Source organism: Furipterus horrens, unplaced genomic scaffold (genome assembly GCF_987537825.1).
Source record: "Furipterus horrens unplaced genomic scaffold, mFurHor1.1.pri manual_scaffold_5, whole genome shotgun sequence".
Classification (NCBI taxonomy): Eukaryota; Metazoa; Chordata; class Mammalia; order Chiroptera; family Furipteridae; genus Furipterus; species Furipterus horrens.
Window position 1 is genome coordinate 100,359,822 of NW_028327175.1, and position 15,823 is coordinate 100,375,644.

The 15,823-nt window shown below is 45.4% G+C and overlaps 1 protein-coding gene across 4 annotated transcripts in view; it reads left to right on the forward strand.

The window, feature by feature from the left end:
- The window catches only part of AUTS2 (activator of transcription and developmental regulator AUTS2), a 1,178,499-nt gene that overhangs the window by 1,158,543 nt on the left and 4,133 nt on the right, over positions 1–15,823 (forward strand). For 2 of the 4 annotated variants that reach the window (XM_090276907.1, XM_090276908.1), the window contains exons 12-19: positions 2,204–2,275; positions 3,518–3,547; positions 3,908–3,961; positions 5,210–5,281; positions 8,790–8,931; positions 12,195–12,272; positions 13,150–13,233; positions 14,371–14,593. In XM_090276907.1, the coding sequence (XP_090133033.1) occupies positions 2,204–2,275; positions 3,518–3,547; positions 3,908–3,961; positions 5,210–5,281; positions 8,790–8,931; positions 12,195–12,272; positions 13,150–13,233; positions 14,371–14,593 (755 nt within the window). The remainder of the gene's footprint in view (positions 1–2,203; positions 2,276–3,517; positions 3,548–3,907; positions 3,962–5,209; positions 5,282–8,789; positions 8,932–12,194; positions 12,273–13,149; positions 13,234–14,370; positions 14,594–15,823) is intronic. The other 2 variants (XM_090276909.1, XM_090276911.1) reach the window with 1 other exon arrangement.

Consider the following 15,823-nt stretch of genomic DNA (forward strand, 5'->3'; position numbering starts at 1 on the left):
CTAGACCTCAGAGAAGACATGAAAAGGTATTAGGGTTGGCTGGCTGCACCTTAGAAATCACATTTACCTGCACGGGGTTGCAGTTTATAAGCTGGGAGTATATACATGGGCTTCTCCAATGGCCATGTTAAACACCTCCTATCTTAGGATAAAATGATGGCGATTTTTAAACTCCTTCCCCCCATCTGCTCCTTACTACTCCATCAGACCCTGGTCCATCCCCTCTCCGTTGCAACAAATCTCTTGTGCATCCCCAAACAGACTGGTAGGTTATTTAATAAATTAGACTATTTCCCTCACTCACAATTATCCAATCACACAGAAAACTACATCTGGGCAAGAAAGTGTCTCTCCTGGAGTTGAAATAGGCCTTTGCAGGCCATGTTACTGATTGAATATGCAGATTGCAGTTCATTAGTGGAGTTCTTCATATGTATGCAAATCAGTCTGTTAACACTCCAGCTTAATTGTTGGTTGTACAGCCGCTGATTGCTTTCCTTTCTTTTCTTTTCTTTTTTTTTTTTTTCCTTCTCCCTGTAGGCAAGCTTTGTGCCTAAACCTGAGCTCTGAGCTCTCTTCCCTCACAAGTTAACTTCCTGGTGTGAAGGGATTCTTAGAGGTTGTGGTTTCTTAAATAAAATACCTTGTGAAAAATTTGCTGAATTTTTTCCCCACTAAAAAGTAGTGTTTGCTTGTGCCACAAGAAGTCTTCTTATTGCTATTGTTAATTCCAAAGGATAAAAGCCTGCAGGTGAGGTTAGTATCATTGATAAGATTGAAGAAGGGAATAGGAAAGTTGAAGCAGAATTACTTTAGAAATCATTTAATGTAAGTCTGTGTGGTCCCTAAGTTAGATTCTCTTGTCCCAGTTCCACCACTGCTAATGAGTAATTACTGCATGTAATTCCTTGTTATTGTCTGCCAGTTAAATTTTAGAGAGTTAGCTTAATGTCTGTAAGACACTTCCAGTTATTCTGATGAGGAGCACCTGATAGGGCAAATTATGATGATGTTCCTGAAGCGTTTCTTGCAATGTTTGTTTGTTGATGAAGCAAAAAGCACAATGACAGGGCTATGAGTAACTGGGGAGAAGCTGGGTGTCGGGGCAGCACCTCTATGTGCTGGTTCTCTCTCGGGTCCAGTGCTTTTCACCGGAGCAGAATGAGGCCTCTCCAGGTTGAGAAGCCATTGCTGCAGAGGGCAGTCTCGGGCCAGGGTCCCTGGAGAAAATAGGGTGCAGTCCTGACAAAGAGCATGCATGGTCACTGAGAAAAATGAACCTGCTAGCTCTTGTATTCCAGAATGAGAACAAAAAATTGGGGACAGGGTGAAAAGGTGAAGGGACTGAGAAGTACAATTGGTAGTCACATAATAGTCATGGGGACAGAAAGTACAGCATGGGGAATGTTGCCAATCGTCGGCAGCCGTCCGTCTCGAGAGACGGTGGTGTAGCTTCTTAAGAGTCTATCTGCACCGCCGAGAATGGTTGTGCAGTCCAACTCGGGAGTGACACAGTATCTGTCTCCTCCCATGTTGAATCAACATCTTGCGATGACGCTGGAGTGTCCTCTCCAGTGAAGCTGAAGCTACAGAGCCTGGGCAGGGTGATATGGAGGGTCTGCTGTTGCCCATGCAGCAGACCCCCCCTCTCTTCGCAGCTGAAGGGTCCAAGGGAAAGACGGAGTCAATACAGCTTGGCTTCAGGTGCGCCGCAGGAGTTGCCGGTGTTGACTACAACGTCAAACCGCCTTAGGGTCTCTGGTTCCGGATTTTCTGTCGGGGTTTACTCCCTTAGCCTTTCCCCTGAAGAGGTATGCCGCAAGGCAGCGGAGGTTTTTTGGAGTCAGAGTTTTCCTTCTCTGATGTGCCCTGACTGGAAGATCGAACCAGCGACACTTAGCTCGCAGGCCGACGCTCAATCCACTGAGCCAAACCAGCCAGGGGAAATGTTGCCAATAATGTTCTAATAACTATGTATGGTGCCAGGTGGGTACTGGAATCATCAGGGGAAACACTTTGTAAAACATATGACTGTCTAACCACTGTGCTGCACACCTGAAACTGTGCAAAATAAATTGAATGTAAACTGTAATTGAAAAAGGAAAACAACATTTGACTTCTGTAATTTATAGAGTGAAAGAAAGGTCTTGCTTGCGTGGTGCTTGTTACATGCTTCCTAAGCTGTGCTCTGGTTCATTTGTAGACATCCAACCCTATCGATGTTGCTGCTCGACCTGGGACAGTCCCGCACACTCTGCTCCAGAAGGACCCGAGGGTACGTAGGAAGTCAGGCTTGATCCAGGTGACATGCGGTGGGGCGGGTTGCGTGGGATGGCCAGCCAGCGCTCAGGCTTTCTCTAACTCATCTGAGTGAGCTGCTGTTTCAGCTGTTCCTTCTAGCTTGTGGAAGAAAATGCCACTTACTCTAGGAAAATAAGATCTCTCTGCTCTGCTGTGGCCTCACAGTGTGCTGGAGGGAGGACAGAGGAATGGCCTACAGTCTGAGATCAGCAATTCCACCCTATTCGCTTGTGTAGTTCCCATTCAACCAGTCTTCTCTGTATTTCCTTAAATTTATCTCGCACAAAAGAAATAGCTGTAAAATGTTTCACACGGAAAAGCACTGAGCACTTTTCTTCCCTCAAAGTCAGGACATATTCCCACTTTCCAGGGTCGGGGAATCCCTGTACTGCCTGCTGTTCTGGCCCTCTACTCGTAACGTGGTAGGGATCCTTTTGTGCTCCGGAGTTACAGAAAATACCCTTTATGCTGCAGTTACTTATTCCTAATGTACACCTCTACCTACTCTCAGAAAAGAATATAAAGTTACATGATATGTATAATCTTGTTTCATTGATTGTTATTTACATTCATCTTTGTAGGAAATGTGAAAAATGATTACCTTTTATAATATTGTCTTTTTCCCCTGGGGAAGGGCAGTCAGAAATTGATGACCAGAGTTAGGTAGAAGTTTAAAATGACTCAACTATGTAAGTATTTTTATGACATTTAGTGAACTTCTTCAAAATGTATAATCCCTCTGAGTAGTGTACAGCCCTCAAATTATGGGCACTGGTGGAGATAGCCTAGTTCTGCTGTGCGTCCGGGAGGACACCTGTCCCCAGATACCCGTCAGGGTCCAGCCTTCCACCGCACAGGCTGAGGGCCACTCCCCCTGAGGCCCATTCTATGGGGTGAGGACGGGCTGCTCAGGATAGGGAAGCTCCTCAGATGTGGGGTGTGAGCAGATCATGTTGCCAGAGGGCAAATTGCTGTTGATTGAACTTGTTCTGGGGGCTTGTCAGTGTGGATGTACCAAGCCTTGTGAAGTGGGGGAGGGGACATTTGGCACTTTTGATAGTGTGAAAATGGGTTAATTATTCTCTGAAAGGGCTTCATTTAAAAGTAAAATTCTAACATTTTAATTTCCCCTCCTAACGAAGCACTACAAATTTGTTAATTAGAGCAATTGTTTGAGTGACAGGCATGTAACCAAGCTGTCATTTTCTCTTCACAGTTGACAGATCCTTTCAGACCTATGTTAAGGGTAAGAAAGCTTCTTCTAGAACTGTTTTTGCAACCTCTGTGTGACTCCTTGTGGGTTAAAAATACAAATCTGTTATGAGGAACCAAGCCACAGAAACGCTGGAATGACATGTTAGAATGACATTTTTGTTGGGGTGGGTTTCTCAGGTATTATGATTGAAAATGGCCTGAATTGCTTTGCTTTAGTGTTAGAGGAAGCCAGGCTATTGAGGTAAAACTAACAGATAAAATTCAACTGAATCAGATTCTCTTGTAAGCAGTTCTGGTAAAAGGTTTGACTCGTGGGAACTTAAGGGGAAAGAATTAAGCTATAGGCTAAAATTAGTATTTCACTGAGTTCTGCTGTCTCTCTTGCACCTAGAAAATACATATATCTGGGTCTCTTGATTTTGGCTGGAGGCTGCCTCATTCTGCAGTAAGTGATGTTGACCTGTCACAGCCATTCAGCTGCTTCTCTGGTGCAGAACAGGGTTACTCTAAGTCTTGGTTTGTTAACATCTTTAGTCTGGAGAGTGGCCAGCAGGTGACCTCTGAATCAGTGCGGGCTGACTTGGTTGGTTGGGGTTGGGAGAGAAGGTAGATGGCTGGATGGAAGATGGATAGATACTGTATTGCCTGCTATACTTAACCCATTTCTGGTGTGAAAATAATATAATTTAATTTTTACAAAAGGAAAAAAAAGAATTGTGTCATCATAATCTCATTAGTAAAGCAGAAAACTGACCCCAGCCTTGGATTTAAGTACATATTTCAGAATCAGCTCTTTCATATAGAAACCAGAAGTGTCTGTCCTTTGCCGGTGTAGGAAGCGGGCATCGGTTCTCCTCACCCATGCTGTAGTTACTGGGCGCACATTCGGAGCTTATGGGTAGATTATGTCACAAATGAGATGGGGAGAGATGGTCCCTGACCCCCAGTGAGACAACACACTCACGGTGACTCCTGCCTGTAAAGCAGGACCTGACAGAATTTGAAAGACCTGGACTGATAAACTCCCACAGGGTAGAGGAGGACCCTGATAGGTGAAGAGGTCTAGAGAGTAGGAAGGACTGAGGTCATGTCTTTGCTTCTTTCCTTTTTTTACTTAGAAGAGGGTATTGCCCACCCACACAAATGGGTAGCAGACTCTTAGCAAAGCACTTTGGGCTTCAGTAAAAATGTGGTGAATTTCTTTGTGTTGCTTTGAGGGTAAAGAAAAGCCAGTGCTGGAGGAGGTGACACAGGTTCGGGACCCTCCCTTGTTTTAAACTGATTCACAGGCGTTCACTAATTAGCTCTTCTGAACAGCCCATTTGCATCATAGCATGGCCACATTTGTCAAGTAGGGCTTCCCACTCTCCCGGGGCTGCCAGCTGGCACCAGAAAAGAAAGAGAGAAGAGGCACAACGTGGGCTTTGGGCTTTTGCCGTCTCACCCTTGGTAACAGGGAGGTCCAGTGTGGCTTTCTGAGGAGTAGCTGCCAGCCCGGGCTCCCGCGGGAGGGACGGGCACTGGAGAGCTGCTGACAGAAGGCACTTGGAGGGTACAAAGCACTCTTGTTTCATGAAAGAAAAAAAAAGGGGGGGGCCTCTGTAGCCAAAATCTGCTGAAGGCTTCGGGGAAATTGAAGGCGGTTTTCTCTGGAAGGTCTTCCTTCTGACCACGTTGCTGTTTCTCGTTTCAGAAACCAGGGAAGTGGTGCGCTATGCATGTTCACATTGCCTGGCAGATCTACCATCACCAACAGAAAGTCAAGGTCAGTGTGCCTTCCTGGCGGGGGTGCGGGCCTGGGCTCCTGGGGCTGGGGGCTCCCTGCTAAGGAGGCATTTAAACCTATTCTGCTGGCAGGAAGGATCAAGTCTTTCTTGGAAAAGCTATTTGGAAATCTTTCTATTAATTAGGGAAACCACCAGCAGGACAAAACAAAAGCAAACTGAGAACTCTGATGATGTTTTCCTTTTAAAAGAAATGATTTGGTCATCTTATTGATCTAAAGAGTGTACATAGAAATTAACTCCTAAAATAAATGTTTGGGGAAAATACACAGACCATTTGCCTGCTTGTTGGCTTTATTGCACACTGGGGCAGGACTGACAGCAGACATGAGCCGTCAGAGGCAGAGCGGAGCCAAGCAGGAAGACCTACACATGAACGTTTTCCTTCCTGTAACAATTGGTGCATTCTTTTCATTTTATGTCTCTGGAAAATAGTCAAGTAATGTAAGCCGTGTATGATGCTATGGAACTTCCATTAGCAATGTGTGGAGTATTGAAAATGGCTCTTCTAGAAGCAGTATTTTGTTTCCAGTGACCTTTCCACATCTTATTAGTCCTCCTGATGACCAGTGCCAGAGGGGAGAATACAATCAGTAGTTGTCAGAACCGCCATCTGGCCAGTTGCCTTACCTGCCTGCAAGTGATTTTCTCCTTTCATTTGCTTTCATTATACCGGTGAATACGATGCACGCTTGACCAGGCTGTAATGACACAATAGGGAAGCGGTCAGGGACTTCTGCAGGTGACCAGATGTGGCATCACTGGTTGGCCTAGGGAGCAAAGTAACTGACAAGTCCAGATTTTACAGTCTGGGTGTTTATAGTCTGTGTAACTATGCCTAGAAAAATGGGAGTAAACAATCAATCCAGTAATTCCAATAAGCTTCTGTTCATTCTTTTTTCTAATAATAAGCTTTTAGTCCTAAAAGCATTTGGGAGCCAATATGAGAATAATAAAAGACAGTGATAAACACAGAGGGAGAGCTAGTCACCACAGAAATGTTTTTTCGTTCATTTGTTTAAATGGTTAAATGATTTTTTAAAAGCCAGCTTCAGTAAATAAGGCCACTAAGATGTTTGCTTTGGTGCCAAATGCCTGCTCTTTCTCATAATATCCTATCACTGAGTTTGGCTCACTTTATTGTTACGCATGGTTTAATCAGAAACCTTATGGTTTAGCTTCATTAGAAAATGTGTGTGCTCTAAAGAGGTAACTAAATTCTGACACTTAGTTCAGTTCACTTTCTGTTCTGGATGATGCGGTCAGTGGAACAGTAGGGAAGACTTGTCCTCCTGTAACTCCTTTGGTTAAAAGAGATGAAGGATGTTGTGTGTGCCCTTTCAGCAACTTCTTTTCCATGAACGTGCCCCAGTGACTGAAACCGTCACTACCCCACTGCAGTGAGGAAGGCCTCTTACGCACCTGATGGCTGGTCTCCTTCCCTTCCCAGCAAACGCTGTGTAATCCCCAAGCGCCGTTTTGCTTCATGGACCTAACTTGTGGTTAATGGAACTGTGCTGTGTACTGTGCAGTGTTACCACTAAATAATTTGGCAACGAAATTAAAGGAGCCATTCAAAAGGTTTTTATAGATTTATAGTGAATTAGGAGCTTTGTCGTGGGGCTTGGCTGTTACTTTATGGTGGGCCTTCCATGACAGTATTTCCTGTAGATTTAAGGAGAAATTAAATTGCCCTTTTTCTATATGGTGCATTTACTCATTCTTTTAGTCACCCAGCAAATATTTATTGAGAGCCTCCTGCCTACAGGTGTCTTACTGTGCCAGGCTCAGAGCGCTCTCATCTGTCCGGGCGTGTAGTCGCTTAGGGTTCAGTAGTAAGGATCAGTACGTGCATAAAAAGTGGTGACCGTGCTGTCTGCTTCCGAGGGGCATGGCTTCCAGGGTGAGGTGCTCAGGTGGGTTTCCTTCTAAATGGGTGTGATGGATGAGTGGGCTCGTGACCGTCAGCAGTGAGGGAATAGCACACTTGGCTGATGCTCACACATGCTGGATCAGATGTCACCTTGTTGACTATAATATACAGTGGGGTAGGGATTTATTTTTAGTAGAAAATAAAGGAGTTTGAGGTGGAGTGGAGCCCGATGGACTGAGCATCAGAAGAGTCTAAGAGATGGGAAGCGTGAGAGTCAGGACAGGCTAAGGGCTGTGAGGAAGGGGGAGACTGGAGAGCGGGAGGTGGTGACGAGGGCCGGGGAGCTTTGGACCCTGGGCCCAAGGGGTTGCAGGGGGTGCCCATCCCAGGGGTTGTGATGCTGATTCACAGAGGGCTATTGAGAATCAAGAAGGTGGGGCAACTTTGAAATTACTGTTTACTGTTTGAAACAGCTACAGGCCTCAAGAATGTTGCTGGGTAGGAAATACAGTTATTTTAAAAATAATATTGTAATAACTGTGTGTGGTGCCAGGAGGGTCCTGGAAACATCAGGGGGAACACTTTGTAAAGTATGTGATTGTCTAACCACCATGCTATACACCTGAAACGAATACAAAATAATATTGAATGTAACTGTAATGGAAAAAAATGAGAAAATAATTTTGCTACTTTAAACGATAATTTTCGAAGTTTCATCTTCAAGTATATATTGCTACAGTATCAAAATAAAATTGATGTTTGCATTAAAAAAAGAAACAAGAATGATGCCTGGGTAAGGAACCAGGAAGCAGATTAGGATCCAGTTTCTACTGCAGCCTCAGAGGAAGGTGAGCTGACAGATTAGCTTGAGGGTGGGGATAGAAATAAGAGTGACTAGAGTGACTGCAGCTGATGGCAAGCGCCTCACAACAAAGAGAGGCTCTTGGTGATTTTCTGGTCTGGACTGATCGCCTCTTCTTAAGTAATTGGGGATAGTAAGCAAAGAAAAGACCCCTATTAGTTAAATTAATTACCCTACTTTGTTTGCTTTTTTTAATATGTAACAATGATCATTTGAAAATTAGTTTATAGGCATGCAAATATTTCTTCATAACTTTCAGTTCCTAATGTACTGTGATCTATTAGAGTATACTAAAGAGCCATTAAACAATTAATTTACACAGAAGATTATTCATGCAGAATTCCTAATAAAATGAGCTTTAAAATACTATCATTTAAAAACTTGCTAAAATGGGCCTTTACAGCAAATAAGCTACTTTGGTGGGGTGGTAGTTTGAGCAAGTAAAGATAGGATTTTATTCCTCAAACCATCTACCCTCGAAGACAGAACACTGATTTCGCCGCTTGGCGTTCCAATTTGAGAGACAGGCCCTCCGGGTGGCAAGCCCTGCTGCCCTCTCACAGGCCGGCCTGCTTTTCAGCGGTGTGTGGGCGACTGTGTTCTCATGCCGTTCATCACCAGGAACCCCACTGGGGCTCGGAGGCCGAGGGCACTGTTCGGCACTTCCTCTCTGTCTCAGCCCCTTCACTGATGTCTTGCTTTCCTGCCGTTCCTCTGAGGACGTCCTCTTGTATTTTTCCCCTTGCTGCTTTAGAAACAAATGCAGTCAGACCCACATAAACTGGACTTCGGACTGAAACCCGAGTTCCTGAGCCGACCTCCAGGCCCCAGCCTTTTTGGAGCCATCCACCACCCCCACGACCTGGCTCGGCCTTCGACATTGTTCTCTGCCGCTGGTGAGTGCAGTGGGGCAGGTGAGAGTGGAGGAGTGTTGTTCTCAGGTAGCTCCGTACTCTACGTTTGTGCTCTGGGCCGCCGCTCAATCATTCCCTAAAAAACAATCTATGCCAGCTCGCAAGGCCACATCTTTAGCACAGCTAGGGAAATGAAATGTGCTTCATTGATATGTCCTTTTTCATTAAAGAAGGAAAAAAGATCCTCTTTCCCTTAGGGGACTCCTATTGCTCTGGTTCATTATTTGCTTCTATAGTAAGCCAATATAACTCAAGAGCACGTCAAATGCTATTGAAGAAAAGATCAGAAAGCTTGCAAGGGCAACCAGAGGGAAACAGCCCAGGACTTTGCTCTCGGTGCCCACAAAACATTCAGTCGTTCTGCACCACAAGGCTTAGTCACGCTGTGTTTTGAGGGTCTGAAGATAAAGAAACACAGTTGACAATTAACATAGTTTGAGCCATGTGGGTCCACTTAAAGTGGATTTTTTCAGTGAGTACCTACAACACTGCATATGTATTTTTCTTCCTTAGGATTTTCTTAATATTTTCTCTAGCTTTATTATAAGAATATAGTATATAATAATGTAACATACAAACTATGTGTTAATCGACTATTTATGTTATGCGTAAGGCCTCCAGTAGGCCATTAGTAGTTAAGTTTTGGGGGAGTCAAAAGTTATATGCGGGTTTTCTACCGTGCAGGGGGTTGGCGTTACCTACAAAAATGTTGGTTACCCCTACATTTTTCAAGGATCCACTGTTATGACAATTACAGTTGCTGGTGGTATGGTCTGCGATAGGGTGGGTGGGTGAATCAGTGGTTGCTGGCTGTCTCTGCTACAGAACTTAGTAGTGTAGCCCGGTCGGTTGTAATAATGCAGGAAATTTAGGGAACAGGGTGTAAAACACCCCAAAGAGCTGTTCATTAACGACTGAGAATGCCCACTGCTGAGTGACTCTTAGGTGTGCGAAAGCAGGGGGGAGGGGGCTGCTGAGGACCCTGCTTCAGATAACCACCTTTTTCCACTCCGGGTACATAGGCAGTGGCTGTGAGGGGTGTTAGGTAGAGGAAAACAAGCTTCAGTATCAAAGGTTCCTTACCGTTGAGTCTGTCCTAGAGCCATCTTCAGTGCAACTGCCTGACACAGGGTTCCACTAGATGATACTTGGAAACCCCTCCACTAAGCTCACTTTAGTGACCAGCTCCATAATGTAATACCCGCTGTGCTAAGTATAATTTATTCTCCTGGACATGAATCTCCAAGGGGCTCCTTATTTCTCATCCTTAGAGAATAAGTTTCACATCCATCCTGCCTGCTACCTTCCCAGGCTTTTATACAAGACTCATTTTTGGTGGACCTAATGCTTTTCCATTCAAGAAAAAAGAAACACCCACATTGCAAGAAACCATCATTTTAATGGGCTTTGTTGCCAAAGCAAGTGAATCACCCTCGAGGGTAGATGGAATTTGCTAAGGTCTCAGGTTTTTCTGTCAGTTCTGTCTAGGGACTTTTTTGAAGGCTTTGTTACCATGGCACCTAGGCTCTGAGCAGGGTTACATTAAGAGCAATTTTTAGAGAGAAAAAGAGCAGTTTCTCCCTGGCTTCCATTTGAGCCAAGCGGATGAATTGGTTTCCTTTGCTTCAATAATTCTGGAACTGCAAGGCACCCTGGGGGCCCCGGGCTGAGCAAAGCTCCAGTCTTCATGGAAGCATTAATTAGCTTGTACTACACAGACAGTATCCAGCCAAATTTTTATTTAGCTGGTGACACTTAATACCCAATGAATATGCTGGGCTCCATTCACTCTGTGGAGATAGGGTGACATTTTTGCACTGTCTGGGTAGAGAGTAAGTCACTGTCCAGGGCTGAACAGAGAACAGCTTGTGACCAGGACAGATGTTCTGGCTGCTGTGCTCCACATCCCAGCGCCCAGGCTCTGCAGGCTGGGGGGCAACGATCCAAACACAAATGGAGTTAACAGGGTTTTGGGGAAGGACTACCCTCCTCCATTTAATCTGTATTTCTAAAGGAACTTATACTTGTTCATAGAAATTTAGTCAAAGTGCAAGGGACTATAGAATAGCTGTTAGTAAATTCATCCAGGCCCTGTTTCTGCTTTCATTCTGGAGGGTAATCTTTTCCAGCGTACACAGTATTGGATTTTTGCCTCAGATGGCTATTTGGTGAAACTTTTAACTGATATGTATAATTTGCACACACTTGTTGAATTCAGCCACCTTTGTCGTACCATTGGGCACTAATGCCTGAAATAAACTAAAAAGGCACCTTCAGGTAGCCTTGGCCAATCTCTTGTCTAGAGCCAGGCCCGCCTCCCGCAGAGCTCACCTCCTCAGCTGTCACCTGCATATCACCAGATGCCCTGAACTCTTAGAATACTTTCCCTCCTAGCGTCACATGCCTCTGCACTCTGTGTCTCTCTTTCCCTCTTTCCTTCCCCAGCTTCCTTCATGAAAAGAATTTGAAGCCTCTTCAAGGCAAAATATAGAGCAGAGGAGGACATGTGGATAAAGGAAAGGCCACAGAGTTAGACCTGGTTCCCTGGCTGACCCAGACTCAGAGCCAGTTATACGATTATTAGCGTCCAGAAACAGCCAAGGAAACTAGTTGCTCCTGGCCCTGAAGATGGAGAGAAATCAAGAGGCTTTCCTCTCCCCTAACCCAGCATAACTCACAGCAGAGCCTTATACAGCTGGGCTGTAGTGTCCTTCGGTGCGGAGCCGTGGCAACTAAGGCGTTTTCAGGAGAAGAGACGGTGAGGCGGCCCGGAGCACAGTTGCGCAGAGAGGGCAGCTGCCCTGAGCCAGGGGTTGTAAAATGTAGTTTCCACAGTGGTGTTTCTCAGAGCACAAGCCTTGCTCCCTGAGATGCTCCATGAAGAAAACCTCGCACGGTCAGATGCTCTCCTGTTAAGAGAGCGAGTGAGCCCGTCAACATGACTATGGCTCTTCGTCCTTTAGTAAAGAACTTACTGGACGTTTTTTAACTTGGCGTTTCTCTAGAATTTTTTTGGTTATAAAACCCCCACCCTGGCAGTGTTTTTGGATGTTTCTAATACGGTGTGTCAGCATCTTTAAAAATTAGCACATTTCTTCTTCCCCAGTGTGTTGCCCGGGTGCACTTTAGCCATGTCCTTAATTTTTTAGCATGTTCTCTCGTGGGTCCTTAGGCAACCAGGAGCCAGTTGCGTTGTAGAAGTCAGCTACCAGGGAAATCTAATTCCACTGTGTTTGACGTCACAGGTGCTGCACACCCAACTGGGACCCCTTTTGGGCCACCTCCTCATCACAGCAACTTCCTCAACCCTGCCGCTCACCTAGGTGAGTTGCCCATCGTGATGGGACGTGGCATGTGTTTTTCAGAAAACCCTAGTTTACTGCGCCTCCACTGCACTTCTGGCAAGCTGGCCATAGTCCTAGACAGCTCGTCACCACTTAGGGAAATGACGGTGACCTTATAGAAGTCTGAAGAGGTGTCGTCCAGGTTCAGGATTTCAACACCTATGATAGCACATTCTTCAGGGAGCAGATGTGTGCTCCGTAGTGTTCTGTCTGCAGGCACCGATGTGCAGTGGGTAGAAGCCACGCCTTGGTACCTCAGGGGTTCACGTTTACAGTGGCCGGCTCTGCCCACCGGAGGAAGGTGGTGCACCCTTGCCCCATGTCTCCAGGCACATCCTGGAGGTGGAAAGAAAGACAAGATGCTATTTTGAAGAGCCATTGCCCACTATGTTTTAATCACTTCCCTTTTCACTGCCTTATTCATAGGTTTCTTCCTAGTAAAGGTGTATGCTGTGTTCATGGCCTAGACTGATATTTTCTGCAAGTGTACACGCAAATGCAGGCAGTGGTGCGCCCGACTTCAGGGTGTGTCAGACGTGAGCCTTCAGAATGTTGTTGTCTTAGAGTTACTGTGCGATGTCATCGCATTTCTGTTCCGTGAATGCCTGCACAGCACATTCCTGGGAAAGAGGAGACCAAAATGCACAGTTCCAGAAAATAGCTTGTGTAAATATTTAACCAACCCAGTACCTAATGTCAGGTGCAGTGAAAACCTGACCTGGTAGGAGAAGTAGGGCAGCTCAGGGCTGAGCATAGAGGCACAGGCCCCATGTGGCTTCCCCAGCTCCTGGCAAGCTCTGGCTTGGGGCTCGCACAGGGGAGTCCTGCAGCCTGTCCTTCCCTCTCTTGTTCGCAGAGCCTTTCAATCGGCCGTCCACATTCTCGGGCCTAGCAGCCGTTGGTGGCAACGCCTTCGGGGGACTTGGAAATCCTTCAGTTAGTGAGTACCTCTAACTTTTAAAAATTTGTCTTGGATTCTTTATCTCCTCTGATCTGTCTGTGGCTCGAGGTCCTTCCAGATCAAAAGGAACTATGCCCTTGGGAAAAAATTGAGTTTTCAACATTGCAAAAGCAGGCCTAAACAGTGGAATTAGGTATATATGTACATTTACATCAAAACCAACTTTTTAAGGAAAATCCACTGTTAACATTCATTTCTGAGAGTCAGGAAAGGTAATATAGTTCATTGAACTCCAAGAAGTTTGCATAAATTCATAGTTTCATCCACATTCCATCTCTGCTACCCCAAGCTGTAGCTACAGATCCTATTAGAGGTGACAACAACTTTTAAATTTCATCTTGCCTTGGCATCATGGGATTGGAAGAGCTTGATGAAGAATAGCAAGGAACAACACCAGGCCCAGGAAGAGTGAAGAGCTGGCGGCATTTCTTGTTCCATAGCCTGGGAGGATCAGTTAGTTTTCCACTGCTGAAAACTCTGTGTCTCAAAGAGGAAAGAGTTACAACAGCTGCTCATGTTCCAAACATGTATTTAGTCACTGAATGTGACTAAATGTTTTCTTTCATGCCATCCATACGTCACAGTCTCCGGGTACAGGAGACCTAAAACACAGTGTGAGCAACCGTCCCAGTTCCATCTGGCGTGGAGACCCATGCATCTGTTAAGGTCACAGTGCTGGCTTGTCTCTGGTGACACCAGTTTGCTAAAGCTGTGGGGAGAGTAGCAGTCATACTAGCAGGACTGAATTCTACTCTGAATTGAGTGTTATTCATCCAGGGTACATTGTCAAAATAGACCTTCTGCATGCTCGGGACTGGTGCATGCACAGATGTGTTTAATTAGGTAATCTTGACACCTTTTTGGTCCCTTTTTTAATTATCCCCCCTTTGCCTTTGGTTTAAAAAAAAAAAAAAAAAAAAAAAGCTCTGAGCTGCCTTTCCAGTGTAGGACAAGTTCCTCTAATGAATTTGTTAATCTCCTTTCCTTTTCCAGCTCCCAATAATATGTATTCATTTTAACTCTGAATGCTGTTAAAAGTTTTTTGGTAAGTACCTTCATTACAGCAGATTATATAATTTCTCTTAAACCTTTTTGTTCTCCACTTCACCATTTCAGCACCCAACTCAGTGTTCGGCCACAAGGATGGCCCCAGTGTGCAGAACTTTAGCAGCCCTCACGAGCCCTGGAACCGGCTGCACCGAACGCCTCCGTCGTTCCCGACCCCTCCGCCCTGGCTGAAGCCAGGGGAGCTGGAGCGTGGCGCGTCCACTGCAGCTCATGACAGAGATAGAGATGTAGATAAACGAGACTCATCTGTTAGTAAAGATGACAAAGAAAGGTACGGAAAGAAACCGCTCTCGAGTCCTGCTGGGGGAGCCCGTCTGTGCCAAGTGCCGGCCGCCCGCCTCCCCGCCCCAGCCTTGTGCTTCAGCTGGTCCCGTAGCCTCGGCTCCTCACACGGCCGGGGCCCGGCGTCGCAGAGCGCACGCCCACGGCCCCATAGCGCCTCGTGACCACAGAATGTCACCGTAGCAGAGCAGGACAGTCCTGACTCAGAAGCCCTGACACATGCAGACCCTCCAAAGCCCCTGTGAGCATTAGTGTATCCAAACCTAAATCTTTCTCTAAAAAGGCAGGGAGTCGGAGCTCTGGACCACACACACACAGCATGCGTCAGCACCACATTCGCTTCCTAACTCGTGCAGTCCATTAAGCCATCCATAGGTTTCTATCCCTTTTTGTTTTCTCTGAGAAAGTCATGTTTGCATTGCCTCATTGTATTTTTCTGAAATTTCGTTCAAACTCAAATCCTGGGCTCTCGCAGATGACTAATAAAATTTCGCTCACCCAGATTTAGAGAAACGTCGAGAAGCATTATTGGTGTGGGTTTGTTTTCCCCGTGGATAATTAAATTTACTGACTTTTTAAAAATCTCTGTGCTTGGTAACTCACGCCTAAGAAAGAAGTAGCCGTAAAAAGGAAAACGTCTTGCCGTATTTTTTCTGGAGCATGTCCTCAGCATTCTTGACAATCCGTCCCTTTTTTTTTCTTTCTTCAGGCTATTTTCATTTTTAACAAACTGATAAGGAATACTCAAGACATGCTTGACAGAAAATACTTAATAACAATTTTCTTTTGGTACTTAAGATTCAAATATGATCCAAATATTTACTTTTCCTTTAACTGTATATATACTGTGTGTGTATGTGTGTGTATCCTAGTGATTTAAAAGAATTCAACTTTGCAAGCTCTAAATGTGACAGATCAGTAGATGTTCACAGGCCATCATGCTCGCTGAGTTCTTTCTTACACAAGAAAAAGACAAATTTCCCTTCAAGGCAGTATGGTAAAAACCTCTTACCTGTTGGGAGGGCCGTTTATAGCACCTGGCCCTGTGGGCCTGCCTCAGCCCCGAGTGCTCCTCAGAGCGGCCGTCAGTGTAGAGAACAGGATGTGGCAGCAAACCCTTCACGTTTTTCTTGATGGCGTCCAAACAGCCTCTTGGATGAAACTCAGGAGACCTAATAAAACACATTCCTAATCTTACCTTTTAAAGGTGCTCTTCTTA